The sequence below is a fragment of the Eulemur rufifrons genome, chromosome 19 (assembly GCF_041146395.1).
Source record: "Eulemur rufifrons isolate Redbay chromosome 19, OSU_ERuf_1, whole genome shotgun sequence".
NCBI classification, from domain to species: Eukaryota; Metazoa; Chordata; class Mammalia; order Primates; family Lemuridae; genus Eulemur; species Eulemur rufifrons.
This window is the reverse complement of record NC_091001.1, coordinates 100,638,401-100,654,188: the sequence shown is the minus strand read 5'-3', so window position 1 is coordinate 100,654,188 and position 15,788 is coordinate 100,638,401. Positions and strand designations below refer to the sequence as shown.

Sequence of the window (15,788 nt, the reverse complement as noted above, 5' to 3'; positions counted from 1 at the left end):
ACAGCTCGAGTTCCGCCTGGGCTCACAAGGGGTGGGTAGAGCCACACTTGGGCTGAGATTGTCTGTGACCAAGCACTTGGAAAAGGCTCCCACCTGCTGCTGGTGCCCCTGTGGGGCAGCAGAGGAAAGGAAGGACGGTGCCTTGTGGGCAGCTCAGACAGGGACCTGGACTGTCTCAGAGGCCGTGGACGAGGCAAGCAGGCCTGTCCCAGGGTGGACTGCTCCCCCAGGCCCCTACCCTCCTCACCCACCTCACTGCCCTGCCCACGTCTGGGTTTGAGGTCCTGTTCCAGCTTGCCAGGGGAGTGGCCCTGGGGCAGGCGTCAGAAGGGCTTCTCTCTGTCTTCCTTTTTATGGTCTGGAACGTGGTGGTGGGGTTTAACATAAAGAAGTACAAGGAGGGAGGAGTCAGAAAAGATGTTTATTTCTAATTTTTCAGACGCTTGGGCATTTGTATCTGGGACCTCCCGACCATTTAGGCAGGAGCCAAGTTCTTCCTCCGTTTGTGCCATTCTGGACTTTAATCTGTGCCTGGAGCTTTGAATGTCACAAATAGGTAACCCCGAGGAGGGCATAGGTGAGAGGGCCACCATCCCAGCCTGAGGAGACCCCTGTGCGCACACAGGCTGCCAGGGGAAGGGTGGCAAGTTGGCCTAGTGCATTAGTGGGTGATCGAGGGCTCAAAAGCTGCTGCGTGGGCTCTGCCCATCACTCAGGGATGCTTGACCAGGGCTCGGCTTGCAGCCTGCGACTTGGTGACAGGCCTCTGCCTGGGCAAAGTTTGGGTTGGGGCTTCGTGGCGGCAGCAGCAGTTCCAGCAGAGCAGGCCAGGACAGGTGGAGTCATTGAGAAGTAAGTGTGAGGTCACTGAAAATCAGTCTGTGTTTCGCGTAATGCTTGCAGCTGCCAAGAAAGTACGAATACATCCTCAGAGCAGCACAGGCGGAGGGTGCTGGCCTACTTCCTCCTGCCGGCGCAGACGCTGCAGGAGCCTTCCAGCATCTGTGCGTGGTGTGTGCGCGTGACAACAGAAAGGACCGATTTCTCTCACACGCATCCCCTGCGGTGGCGAGAGGGCTGCGGTGTTCACAGAGACGTCCTGAGAGAGGCGTTTCTGCACAGCCAGGTGAGTTTCCTGGCAGGACAGCTCGGTGTGGTGGTGTAAGGGGAACAGTTTCACTGTTTTTGTCAGATGAACTTCCTTCTGCTGGTCTGGAAACTCCTCACTTCCGAGAGGGCTGCCTGGTAGAAGCTGAAGTGCAGAAACTTTTGATGATTTTTCTAAGTCAGTAACAGGATCCTGGAATAAATTGGCAGGAAAAACAAGGAAAAAAGCCTCTGACAGTCAATCCCAGGTGGCTTTAGGCATGGCGGGGCAGACCGGCCAGGACGTGGCCGCTGCTTTGCTTTGGCACTGCTGTCACCCCCTTTTGAGCTGTTGGCAAACAGGAGTGCGGTGCAGTGGTGGCCGGAGACTCGGCCGGGCCGGAGGTGAGCGAGTGGCTGTCTTTGTGGTCACATCCACAGTGCTCCATCTGACCAGCCGTGGCAACAACCACACCCAGTCACTGCATCTAGACACAGACAGAGATGCCTGCTCTGCACCTAGGCCCCGCCCAGACACGTGGCTGCCAGAATCTAGAACCATCGCTGAGCTGACCCAAACGAGACTTCTGGGTAGGGCTTGCTCATAGGTGTCCTGATGAATTGGAAGCAAACGGGAACCAATCAGAAGCGCATGGGCTAACCTCTCGAGGATGCTCCCTGGGCTGCAAATGGGAAGGGACAGCACGCAGGCCAGTGAGTTGGTGCAGCTGGCACAACTTGTCCCTGCTTTATATACACAAGGTCGTCCTGAAGAGCCTCAGACCTCTCACACAGGTGTGGGCAGCCCTCACTTGGACTTTGCGGTGGGGCGAGTCTAAAGACCAGTGACCAGGTGTGTCGAGGGCCTTTCCTTGTCTGCATCTTTCCCTCTCTGGGTGACTGAGGGCTGCCAAGGCCACGCAGTGCGCACGTGTCCTGGATCCCCCACGGCCTGGGGCAGCAGCAGCTTGGCTGGGGTGAGCAGGCTGGCTTGAGCAAGGGGCCGCCCACAGCAGGGCTTGTGTCCTGGGGCAGGGCCTGCAGCATTCCGTTTAGAAAACGCTGGTGCAGCTCAGTGAGAAGGAAAGTGTGGATGAAACGTGTTTTCTGGCTGGGAAGTACTCAAGTGTTCCAAGCCAGGAAGAGAGTCTCTCGAGAGGGGATTTCTCTGGCATTCTCTGTCTTGGATGGAGCGGAGTATGGATTAAACATGAGCATCCTTAGAGTCATTTTATTTTTGTATTTCATTTTATACTGTAATACAAACAGCTTTTATGTTTTCTTTGACAAAGAATCATAATTGAGTCACTTTAGGTCTTTTAGCTGGAAGTATTTCACCCCACATGAAAAGTTAATGCATTTCTTACAAGGATTAACATGCTAACTGTAACTCGCCCTTTCAGCAGATGACAAGAGGGGACCTGAAAAGTTTGAAAAAAGTTTTTCTTAAAATTTTTTTTTAAATATATAAATAAAGAAGCAGATGTTTTCACTGCAGCGGTCCTGTACCAGCTTCCAAAGCGATGCTGCGTAAGCAGGCCCTGGGCGGGCAGCAGAATTCTGCACATGCTGCATGGCCTGCAGCTTCAAAAGCAAACTTAATCTGATTCTAATACTGTGATTTTAAGGAAATGGCCAAAGTCGCAGTGATGGTAATGCCATCAAGGCTCAGTAATACCCCATTCCCTCAGCAGCTAAAGACAAAATTAATTATTTGGGGGCGGGGGTTAGAAGTCCCTTTCATTTTGCAATGACACCCACTGTTTCCCAGCTTGGCTTGGGAGTAAGGAGATGGAGGAAGAGAGGAGGTTTTAAAAACTGATTTAACGCAAACTGAAATCTTTGTCGGCAGTCTTCCAGCTCTGGTCTGGCCAGAGCAGAACTCCGAGGCTTGCAGGCTGCAGGTGGGGCCGTCTCCCGCTGCCTGGCCTGGCCATTTGGGGAGCGTGAGCTGACGTCTGAGATGTCGCCTGTGTCCAGGCCAGCCAGCAGGGAACCCTGCAAGGGCAAGTATAAACCCATGTGTATATGTATTCTCAAATTTAAATAGATTGTACATAGTGAAATGTAAATGACCTGTAAAACAGCAATCTCTATTTTTCTTGACTATTATATAGCAGTATATATTTGTTAAACATGCTTGTATACTCTTCATTAACCATTTTAATATTTTGTACAGATAAGTTGATTAAATATTTTATTCATAAAACTGCTCATGAGTGGTTATTTAGGCTTTTCACACTGCTCTTATCCTGCTCTTCAACAACTAACAGCAGTCAACCAGGTAGGCATTAGGGGTGACTGCGCGATAGGTCTGGTCCCACTCGTCTTAGAGCTGGTCGGTCCCCCTGAAATAGCACGGTCTCGAATGTGGCGCTGTGGGGCTGGGGACCTTGGGCGCGGGGCCCCCGCACCCTGGGTGTGAGGCTGCACAGGGCGCCGCGCATAGCCTCACCCTGTGTGAAGTCGCTGCACAGGGAGGTAAACGGCCCACCTGGGTTCAGGGGAGAAGGGGCCACGATGCAGCGGAAAGCGTTTTTGCCTTGGGAAATGAGCATTGTAACTTGCAAAGAGTGAGCGCTGTCATTCCAAGCACAGTCTGAGTGGAAAGGTTTTCTGTTTTCATACATTTCAGGCTGCTGTAGGACCTGTCTCACTCCAGAAAGCAGGAACCCTCCCACCCTGGAGGCTGCACAGTTATGTCTCTGAAGTCCCAAGGCATAAATGGCCTCTGCACGGCCAATTACATATTTCAGGGAAACCAGTAAAGTCCTACAGCAAATCTGATGGGACACTTTTGCTTACTACTCTTTGAGACAAATGCAAAGATCCTGTACTTAGTGACACCGCGTTGGGCGTGGCAGGATGGGACCAGCCACACAGGGTTCTGTGGCTATCCGGCCCTCACACCTACTTTTTCCTACAGATGAGGGAGAAAGCTATTTCATCTGTTCCTTAAATATTTCTAACAGAGGACTAGTGACAGCAAGCAGCAGTTGTGGGTAGGTGACAGGGACTTGCCCTCATTAATGACTTGTTAGCAGGATTACCTCTTTTGGGATATGGGGCTTGCCAGTGTGACCCACCTTTTAGTCACAGAGATGGCAGCACATGTTAACGCGAGTACCTGCAGTCATGCGACTCTCTGCTGAAAGACAGGTCAAGAAAGCCTGCTCTTTCACTCGTTTATTTCATATGATTAAATAAAGGACTCTCTTTCACTGGAAGAAAACTTGTGTTCCCCTTTCAACTAACTCATTTGGCAGGTACAATAAATGTGTAAGCTCTACAGCTCGGCCACTGAAAAGTGTCATGTCTTGTCATGCTTTGTTTCTGACAGTCCTTGGCCCATTTTTCCATTGTCTTATTTTTCAGTCTCCACTTGATCTACCCTGGCATTCTGTGGTTAGAATATCACACATTCAGCAGAGAAGGGATGGTTACAGGGAGAAAGGGAAGTCAGGGCTGGCATTTAAAATCTTACCCAATTTGCCGAACATTGATGAGAGCAGGGAGGCTGAGACTGACTGCTCTGCTCCCTCCCTGGCCCTGGGATGTCCTGGGTCTGCCCCTGCTGGCTGCTCACTCTCAAGCAGTCGAGGCAAAGATGCCTCTAAGTGCTGCTCCGCGGAGGGTGGTGCTGGTGTGGTTACCAACGCAGTGTGCTCCTGTGCCCGAGGAGCCCTCCACACAGCTGCTCAGAACAGGGATCTGGGAGAAACTTGTCCACTGTGACATGTCACCAGTGTGCAGCGGCCGACCGTAGGCTGCGGGTGTCTGCCGAGTCCTAATCACATGCAGGTGCGCAGCCCTTCGCAGTGGCCAGTAGGAGGAGGCCCAGATGTTCTGCAGAGCCTGAGCAGGGTGGATTTGCAGAGGCGGCATGCTAGTCCCTCTGTGAGGGAGGGAGACCCTGCAGGTGCACGGCACCCCCTGGCTGTAATGGACGCCCAGTCACAGGGTCACGTTTCCAGCCCAGGGAAGAGGAATTTTCCCAGAGACTTACCCAGTAAGGAAATCTGTCCCAACGTGGGGAGGTCAGCACAGGCCCCTTTGCCAGAATGTTTGAGGAATGCAGCACAAAATGAAAATCTCCACTACCCTAGAGCACAGTCTTGTGTATTGTTGCTGTAATTCCCACTTGGGGTGCTGCACGGGGTTAGCGCTCAGCAAATAATAAACCACGTATTTGGTAGCTGCTAATACCCAAGCTCCAGAGGTTTTCTAATCGTGGAAGAATGGAAGTAACAGTTGCAGCCATACTAGGCAAGAGGAACGGGACAGGAGCTATAGTGACTTTGCTTTCTTGTAGTCCCCAGTGCCAGACTCGAACAGTCAATGTCTTTGAATCTGCCTGACCCACTCCTGCACAGCTCTGCCTGGGGAAATGTTTAAGGAAGTGGTCCCCAACCTTTTTGGCACCAGGGACCGGCTTCATGGAAGACAATTTTTCCATGGACTGGGGGGAGGGAAGGAGGATGGTTTCGGGATGATTCAAGCACATTACATTTATTGTGCAGTCAAACCTCTCTGCTAATGATAATCTGTATTTGCAGCTGCTTCCCAGCACTAGCATCACTTCCTCAGCTCCACCTCAGATCATCAGGCATTAGATTCTCATAAGGAGCCGCAACCTAGATCCCTCGCATGTGCAGTTTACAGCAGGTTTCGAGCTCCTATGAGAATCTGATGCCCCCGCTGATCTGACAGGAGGCGGTGATGTGAGTGATGGGGGGCACCCGCCCACTGCTCCCACCGCTCACCTCCTGCTGTGAGGCCCAGTTCATAACAGGCCACAAGCTGGTAGTGGTCTACAGCCTGGGGGGTGGGGACTGCAGGCTTGAGGGATAAAAGAGCAAGTGTCCGTGTCCACGCTTCCACTGACAGCTCGGTTTTGAGGGTGAAGAGGCACTGAGATGTGATTTCCTGGTAGTCTGACCAACTGCGAGAATTGCATTTCTTGAGAGCTTACCCATTAGGTATGGTAGAAACTTTTATTTAGGTTACAAAATTTATAGAATATTCTATGTGGCAGGCCCTATTCCATAAGCCCTGAGAATATAGAGATGACTAAGACAGAAGTCCATCTTCCAGGACTCTCCGGAGGACAGGAAGGGCGTGGGTGGCAGGGCAGGGAGGGCAGACTGGCACAGATACGGTTCCTGCAGTAACGGTAAGTGCTTCAGTGGAGACAAGTCGGGGGTCGTGAAGGCCGGGAGGGAGGGAGGGGCCGCTCTGGGAGGTCGGAGCAGTTGGCATTTTGGACCGCATCTCGGGGTGGGGTAGAGGATGGGTGTCACCAAAGCTGGGGCAGTGATTCCCATACAGAAGAGCCCGCGAGGAGTTCCCACGTCTGGCATGGAGCACCAGGTGGCTACGGAGGAGTTGCAGAGGTCAGGGCATGTGAGGCGCCACACAGTGATGCCCAGCATGTGGTATTGCTTTCTCTCAGTCTGATGCATTTTTTACTCCTGAAAACCAGTCTCTGTTACAGCTTTCATTCTTTCAGAACTACTCAGTTGTTCCAACTATCTATTCTTCACCTCTCCTGCCAATCGGGCCCTCATTTGCCCTCCCTGTGACCCCCTTTCCCCACTCTGCTCTTTGGCTGGGTGTGCCCACAATTGTCCCCCGGAAGGCAGCATGATGCAGCGGACAGAAGGGGATGAAGTGGTGGCTCTAGACTCGAGGCCTGAATTGTACTCTGTCTTAGCCCATTTTCTGTTGCTGTAACAAAGTATCTGAGACTGGGTGATTTATAAAGAATAGATTTATTTCTTACAGTTCTGGAGGCTGGGAAGTCCGAGAGCAAAGGGCCGGCATCTGGTGAGGGCCTTTGTGCTATCATCCCACGGCAAAAGGTGGAAGGGCAAGAGAGCACGAGAGAGCAGGAGATCGAACTCACAGCTTCAAGCCCTTCTATAATCAGAATTAATCCAGTCACGAGGGTGGCGCCTCATGACTTAAACACCTCCCAACATGACCCACCTCCCAACACTGTTGCATTGGAGATTAAAGTTTCCAACACAGGAACTTTGGGGGACACATTCAAACCACAGCAGAATCCCAGCTCTATCATCCACTAGCTGTGAGATCCTGAGCAAAGCACTTACCTTTGTACCTCAGTGGTAATCTGTAAAATGGGCACAGTCAGAACCTTATGAGATTGGGAGGCCTAAATGAAGCGCTGTGCAAGTGCAGGGGTGAGCAGCAGATTCCGTATGTGGACTTGCTCTCCTCTATTCCAAACCCACCCAAGTTCTACCTGTCCTTCTAGGACTAGGGGTAGCCTCTTCCTCCCTCTCCCTCTTCCCCAGGAGCTTTCTTTATAGAACTGTGGCAACCTAGAGCTTTCTCTGGCCCTTGCCCGTGCTCGCCCGGTTTACACTTGGTGACACCAGTCTTGCTCTGGAGATGCCTCCAGTCTGGTGGGAGGGGCCAGACCCATGTCCCACAGCCACTCTCCTCCTGGACCAATGTGATCACTTATCTACATCCGCATGGGGCACAGGCAGGAATCTTAGTCCCCTTGTAAAGTGATTAGAAGGATGCTCATACAAGCTCTGTCCTCCGCACTGCTGCAGGAGAGCTTCATTCACCGCCTCAGAGATAAACCTGTCTTCACAGAGCACACTCAGTCCCAGCCTCCGACCTCTCCTTAAGCCCCACCCCCAGGGAGGGAGCAGCCCCAGCATATCCTCACCTGTTCTCTCCGGCAAGAGAAGGCCAGGGACAAAGAAGATGTCTCATGCCATCTAAGAAATGCTTTGCTCGCTGTGTCTTTTCTAAATCGACTGTTGGAGCATCCTGGGCTGTGTGTGGGGAAGCCCGCATGGCCTAAGGTCAGGAAGCTGAGCCAGGTGAGCACACATTGTCCCTGCACGTGAGCCAGAAATGCTAAGTCTGCAAGAGTCCAGTTACAGGCTGGGTGAAACAACGCGGACACTGAGTATCAAGGGCTCCTCCACTGCACCACAAAGAGAAATTAAAGGAAAAACAGTTTGCTATCCTTCTCCTTTAGGTACTATTTTATAGAGCATTTGCCAGATGCCTGGCAAGATGCTAAATGCTACATGCATGACTTCATTTTATCCCCATTAAAAACAAACAAAAAAAAACCCTCCTCAAATTCAAAAAACTGAGGCAAGTGCCGAGAACATCCAAGTTACACAGATGAGGAGCTGGGGCCCACGGAGGTGAAGTTTAACATCACAAACCCAATAAAGGACAGATCTGGGATTTGAACCCAGGGCTCCATTTACAGCCTAAAAGAAGAAATTTACTTTCTGGAAAAGAAACAATGAGAGACTGATGCAGAAGGAGAGAGGATGATGGGGTTTATAAAAAACAATTAATTTTACAAATTCTAAAATCATCTCAAACTTCTAAAAAATTTGCAAGTATGAAGAACATTATTTTCCTTTGAACCATTTGGGAGTAAACTGACATGATGCCCCATCACCCCCAGACAGTTCAGTGTGTCTTCAGTACAAATAGGGACATTCTCCTGCTTCTCCACAGCACAACCACAGAAATCAGAAAATTAACATCGGTATCTTACTCCTGGCTAATCTTCAGACCACATCTGAGTTGTGCAAATTGTCCCAACAATGTCTTTTATAACAAAAACATCCAATCCAGAATCAGGTTTTGTGTTGTCATGTCTCTTTGGTCTCCTTTAATCTGGAATTGCTTTTGTCTTACTATAGAGGGTGAAGAAAAATCAAGGCTTTGGAGGTCACTGGCTCTTCAAGGGCTGCGTGGAGAAGCAGATGGAGGGAGGGCCCTGGTGGCCGTGGGCACCAGGTCACATGACCAGAGAGGGCCGCCTCTGGAGATTCAGAATGGTCCAGAGCAGAGAACAAGGTGGGCATGGTTCGAGGTCCCTGCTTATGCCTTCCCCTCAGCACTAGGTAACTCTGGAAGAAGTTAAATCTCTGACAAAGACCATCCATGTGGTTGACTGGGACACACAGGCAGAACTGCTTCTGGAAAATGAATTTCACCCACTGTTTATCAATTTTAGTCTTCTGTTTATTCCTGTTGAAACAAAATGAACTTTCGTCTCTGAAATCTGATTCTTTTCTCTCTAAAAGAAGCAATGAGAAAGTAGCTTGTCACCTAAATAGAGAGACTTTGGGCTGAGTCTAACTCAGGAAAACTGCTTAAATTGTACCCTTTCTCCGCTCAACACAGAAATCAGGCCAGTTACGGTCGTAAGTGCTGGTAAAACATTTATTTCAAAAATTCATTTGGTGTTCAGGTGATAAACATGAATTAAGAGCCAATATCTTTTTTAAGCTTTAAAAGACAAAAGTGAGATACAATTTCATACGTGCAGACTTCTGAAATACACATAATGTGGCAATACAGAGTAATGTTATAAAATAGCAGCTAAAAGAAAAGCTATGAATGTTACTCTATTCCAGTAGGTATGATTTCCCCCGTACTTGTTCATGTGCTTTTAGTACTACTGAGCATCTCGTGTATGCAAGGCACTCAGGGCCACGAGTCCTAGCTTCTCGCGTTACATCTCTAGAAGGCCTCCCGTGCAGATGCCAACAGGACTGTGTGCAGCCCTGTGCCCATGGCCTGCGTATCTGTCGGCCCTTCCCCGGGGGCTAAGAGCACTCTTGTCTGGAGCTTAGCTTCTCTCCTCCAAGAAGTCATTTGCTCTGATGTAGAAGCCATGCCAAAGGACAATACTCATTCAACTCTCATCACTGGGCTGGTGGCATATCAGAGCTAAATCTTCCATCAAGTGGCTTTAGGTTTTAGGTAACATCTCATTGTCCTTAAGGAATGATAATGCCATGAGGGATTTTCTCTAGGAGAAAATGGAATGTTTCTGATCGATTATCAATTGTCACTGCAGTCAGTGGGATTTACTGATTCCTGAGATCTCAGGATTGAGTCAGTGTAAGTAAGGCAGCAATCTTGTCAGCCCACTCTAGGCCAGAGAACATGGTTTTTCCTCACCAGACCCCAATGTGTCCATAGAAGGTAAATTCACCTAACTTAATAGCTTACTTTGGTTCATTAGCACAATAATTTCTTTCCAACAAATAAAGTTAATGCAGAAATGGAGAACTGATTTATGGTAATGCTCTCAGCAATTTAAAATGCCATTTCAAAAATTATTTATGAGAAGATTTTCCGAAGAGAAGAATCATGAAGTAGCTGAGAACTCTATTCTCAATGGCTAGCACAGTACTTGGCTCATTGCTGGTCTTCAGTGGAGTTTTATTGCAAGAGTCACAGGAGCAACAGCCTGCTGGCACATACAAGCCGAATTCAGGACAGCCCAGTGCTCCCCATCCTGGCTCTGGAGAAGAGGAGCCTGCAGAGAGCTCATAGCCCAGCAGGCTAAGGCTTAGCACAGACCTTGCTGGCTGTCCTGTGGCAGGAGGCACAGTTGGGATCCTTCAACAACTATCTGGTTAGTTGACCAGAGTAACGTCTGGTGAACTTTGTTCTGTCTAATGTAGGTAGATCAGAAGCGACACTGATGATCTTAACCAAGACCTGTGCAAAGTCAGTCTGGGCTAACCTTCATCTTCTGTACCAGAGGAGACCCAAGTCCACTGCCAATACCCACTGCTCACCACTTCCTGCTACTGGAACATGAGTGCGTGCTTGCCGTGATCTCACACGCGCCACATACCTAACTAAACCCTTCACACTCACCCATCTCTTTCACATTTTCTAGTAGGTATTTCATCATTTCCCCTAGTTGAGCCTCTTCAACAGTGGAACTCAATTAAAATCAATTAAATTTAGATTTTCTTTTATCTGCAGGGATCCTGCCTACCAAAATAAACCATATGGCATTACTGGGTAGCCTGTGCAAACACGAGACCCTGTGCAGACCACTGTGTTCCCTGAGTCTTGGAAAAATGTGTTGTTCAACCTCTGGAATGATTCATTGAGTGTGTTTACATCAGACTTTAATATGGGGCTGGGAGCTTGTAGTTTTTAAGCCAAGAGGTTCTCAGTTTTTCCTTTTCTAATATGAAATATCAAACTTTAGCATTTATGTACTAAATACAGTACACTACTGCCTCCATGTACTGGCAGTAGGTACCTGTTCCCTTGTGTCAGGATTTATATTTTGGACAGATCATCCTTTAGCCAGTCAGCAACCATGTCTGCCATTTCCTGGTAAAAATAGAGGATAAAATCATGAGGTATATTTTTCTCACAGAGTCGAATATCTCCTTCTGGAAAATCTTTCTTGATGTCTTCATAGTACTCTTTTGGACACCACGCATCTGTAGCACCGTAGTAAAATGTAAGCTGAAAGACAATACAGAAACATTTTCTTAGAACACACCTTCCCCTCCCAACACGGCTATGACACCAGCAGCCAGCAGTGCTTTGAGGACAGCACCTGTGCCCACCCTGTAAGCTGGTCCCAAGGCTGTCTCCAGAGTATGACTCTCCCGAGGCAGCAAGCCTTCATGGTGTCCCTCCTGTGATAGCTCACCTATAATTCCCTCAAAGGACTCACTAGCAAAGGTGTGTGCACTGAGGTGGGGATGGACACTGGACAGAAGGCAGGTGAGTGAGGATGAGGAAGAGAGTTATTGAGACATGGTCACTGAGTGACTAGTGACCATTTAAGAAACGTAATAGTTTCCAAACAGACATATGGTAAACATAGGGGACATGTTTGTTGAATGAATACAAAGGCGGATCAGACAGACTCAGGCTTTTCAATGTAGCTGATAAAATGTGATCAGTATCCCAAGAGAGTTTATGACATTGCTACAGAAAGGCTCCACGCAGCAGGAAAGTATGTTGATTCAGTGGGAGGTGTTATAAGTAGACTTCAGGTGACAGCAAACAGACTGAATGGAGACACAGCCTCCTCTGAGGCAGCACTGAGACCCTCACTGGACATCCACCTCCACCTGCATGGAATGAATGTATATATCATCTAGCTCTAGGCTGCTGTGCTTCACTGAAAAACTGCAATTGGTTAGTTCTTCTGTATTTCTAAAGAAAAGAGCATCAAAGTGGCATCTTATATTCAGAAGGGTACACAGTGGTAATTTCTACAAAAAATAAGAACTAAATTTTAACACATCAACTGCCACGTGAGTTGTGCTTAACTCACACTAGTTTTCAGCCTGGGGCCTTGTGAAGCTTTTGACTTTGCTTGGGGAACTGGCACGAAAAATCATGGGAATAATGGGTGGTGGGAGAGAAGATGGGAGAGGCAGACAGGGGCCAGGTCACAGACAGCTGTCTTCTGTGCCTGCTAAGGAGGTTGCACTTCATGCTGAAGTCCACAGGAGCTAACAGGACACTTTACACAATGCAGTGACGTGATCAGGTCCCTAGGTTAGGAAAATACTCTGGCTGCAACGGGAAGAGAGACTGGAGGGGATCAAGTGGCGTGGGGAGGACGGTGCAGGAAATAGGCGTTATTGCACCAGATAGTTTTACTGCATCAATCATTAAATCCATGATCTGAATATAGGACAGGTGAGATTGTACTTATAAAAACACTGGCCTTTATTATAATAACATTATGACTTAACTAATATCTGAAGAGATGGTTAGTTAAAAAAAAAAAACAAACTCTTTAAAGAGGAAAATATTTAATGTTATATTCCAGAGAATAAATTATCAACAACTAAACCTTGGGTGGCAGACGTATTCTGAATCACTTCAGAGATTTTCCTGGTTGTTACCTGGGGTTCCAGTTTTGAATGCTGCAGAAGCTCTGCAGCTTATAGATTTATCACTTAATACATTCTTTCCTTTCTCCTATTTTTGCTCACTATAACCATTTCTGGGCACTCCAAAGCCCCTAAAACCAAAATTCTTTTTGTCATGGATCTTAGCAGAGTAAGAACCATTTTTGCTTCCTGGAGAATGAGAGTGCCCAGCAGTTGCCTGGTTCTTCTTCCTGGTCTCAGCTCTTTCTACAGCTCTAAAACTCTGCGACCTCACAACCAGCGGCTGAATATTCTGGCCAGTTATGGAAAAATACATTTCTCAGGATCTCTCAGCAACTACCCTGCTACAGCTTCCCCTTGAAATACCGTTGAGAGTACAAGCTATTTGTACGTATTAATTATCTACTAATAGGGCTGATGAGTTTAGGCTCTCTCTAAACCACTCCCTATGCTTACCTCGGGAATCCTTTAAATTATATTCAGTAAATAGTGCATGGAACAGTCACTGCGCACAATTGTTCAGCACTGCCTCACAGCACGAAAGGCCGTGGAGAAGTCTGGGAAGTCAGCCCTGGGTTCGTGCCCATCAGGTCTGCTCCTCTGCTCCAGTGCCTGCTCTTGCCAAGACACTTGGACACTGTGAGAGCCACTCTGGGACCCTCACACTAGCACAAGCTATAGTGTGAAGTCTTGCGAAAACTACAATACAGGGACTCAGCTAGAAGGAAAGCAGGGCAGAAAAGACCTCCTCTAACAGTCTCCTTGACAAGAAGAGCATCACTGTACGCACCTGCTGTTGCTTTCTGCCTGACATTTCAAAGACTATTTCCATGAAGAACTTACCATTTCCTTTTCATTGAGGCAATTACAACTTGTAATATTTCCAAGAGAAGCCCAGCTTGATGAGCCCTTGACAGCAGGCAAATGCCATGAAGGTGACAGGCAGTTAGGTGAGCAGGGGTGATCAACACGGAGCACTGCTTGTCAGGTGTCAGGGACCCTACATCTCCCTTTGGGTATCAAGAGACAAATCACGTCCGAGTAATTGCGGGGCACACACTGTCCAAGGCATGTACTAGGAACCTCAAGAAAAAGTGTTGTCAGTGTTCAAGACAGTGCAGCAGTGAGGACTCCAGACTTCCCATATGCTCATGTGATTTTGTTTCTCGATTGTCCACAACCAATCACCATTTAGAGTGCGCTCCATTTGGTTAAACCCCTAATTGATGGTGAGATCAGGTTTTTTTATAATTTTGTTTTGTTTTAAAAGTTATTCTATCAGGCTATACTGAAGGGCTCTCTATGAAAATCCCGGCTAACAAATAAAACACGTGGTTATCTAATGCCTTCACATATGCTGGCTTGAGATACTTCCTGTTGCCTATACATTATAAATCACAGGCCATAGATCTGACCAGGACCCTGCACCTGTAACCCTGAACAGGAAAATGAGAAAGTATGGGGTGTGTGGTGGCAGTGCTGGGGGAAGGGGAGGACAGGTGAAGTAGAAAGAAAGACAAACAGCAAGACACCAGGACACAGTGTTAAGAGTGCCTACTGTCATTACATTGGTACATAAAAATGAGGCGCAATGAATAATAATGACTTGATGGGAACTGAGAATAATGTGCCAGGCTCTGTGCTAAGCACTTTCCATATATTATCTCGTTGTGTCCTTACAACAGTACCCTGAAGAAAGGATTTTATCCTTATTTAACAGGGAGAAAAGGAAAAAAAAAAACCAAACAACCCAACACAGGCTTAGGGAGATTAACTTGCTTAAATTCAAGCAATTAGTGAGTTGAAAGTGAGTGGTTATAAATCCAGAGACAACATTTCTAACCAGTACCTTTTACTACCATTTGCGATTCGCAGAGAATGGACCCGTGTTATAAAAACACTAAACCTGAAGGTTGGGAGGTCTTAAACTGGATATGAAAATTAACAGTGTGTGATAATTTTCGACAGCAGCAAACCCAACTATCTTTATTTAAAGCCTTCTCAAAGTCTGTAGTTCTTCTCAGGTGCTGTGTCAGGGGCGTGATGACTTCTGTGAAAATACTGGAATTGGTAACTAAGAATCCCATGCCATTAGCAGGATATTTACATTTCAAGGTTTAGAAGAAAATTATTTCCTGTAGTTTATTTCTCCTTAGCACTTGTATTGATACTCATGAGAGTTGATAAAAAGTACACATTACTAAGATGAAAATTTTTCTGTTTCCAAGTTGTTGTCAGGTTAAGTAATCCATTTTTTTCTATTAAACACAAAATTTAACTTTCTCAGGTCTAGATTGTGATTCCCTAAGATTGAGCTTTTGCTTTTCCTCCTGTGTTTTCTGCAGGAAGGTGTAATCATGCTTACTACAGTCTCTGTGCTCGCAGATGTGCTTTCCTTCAACTCTTTGGTATCCTCCTGAGGAGACACTTCCCTCCTGAAATGTCTCTAGAAGTTGCTACAGCTTGTCCCGATACAGAAGCCACACTTGTCTTTTCTCATGTATTTTTGCACTTTTTTTTTTTTGGTCTGTAAACATGCACTTTTTGACAGTAAATTGCTGAGGTTAACAGATTCAAAGGAGTTCCACCTAAAACGACTCTGAACTGATCCCACATTTGGAGCTGGGCTAAGTGGCTGAAATTCAGAAGTGAGTAAGATGCTCTCTGCCCTGGAGAGGCTCCCAGTCTAGGGCAGAGAACAGGCCTGTACAAACCGGCCTTCAGACACCACAGGTGGACAGAGCTGGGGGCAAAGCACTGTGGGCGCCCAAAGCAGGAAAGCCCGAACTCTGCACCGAGGGAGGCACCCAAGCTGTGCTTACTGTGCATTTTGAGTTGCTGATTTTCTGCAGTACTAATAGAGCAGTTATTGTAAGAACAAAGAACTATTAGCTTTCTTTTATGATTTTGCTAATAACAAAAATCACTTTCAATAACATATCAATATCTCAAAATATTAAAAATGAAAAAAGCCACACACACAATTCTCTGAATTATTTCTCTATTCAACAGGCC

General features: G+C 47.4%; 1 protein-coding gene across 2 annotated transcripts in view; it reads right to left on the bottom strand.

Moving 5' to 3' along the window:
- Positions 1-10,440: 10,440 nt before the first annotated feature.
- The window catches only part of LDAH (lipid droplet associated hydrolase), a 107,596-nt gene continuing 102,248 nt past the window's right edge, over positions 10,441-15,788 (bottom strand). For both annotated transcript variants that reach the window (XM_069494343.1, XM_069494344.1), the window contains exon 7: positions 10,441-11,382. In XM_069494343.1, coding sequence (XP_069350444.1) covers positions 11,191-11,382 — 192 coding nt within the window. In that variant the 3' untranslated portion in view covers positions 10,441-11,190. The remainder of the gene's footprint in view (positions 11,383-15,788) is intronic.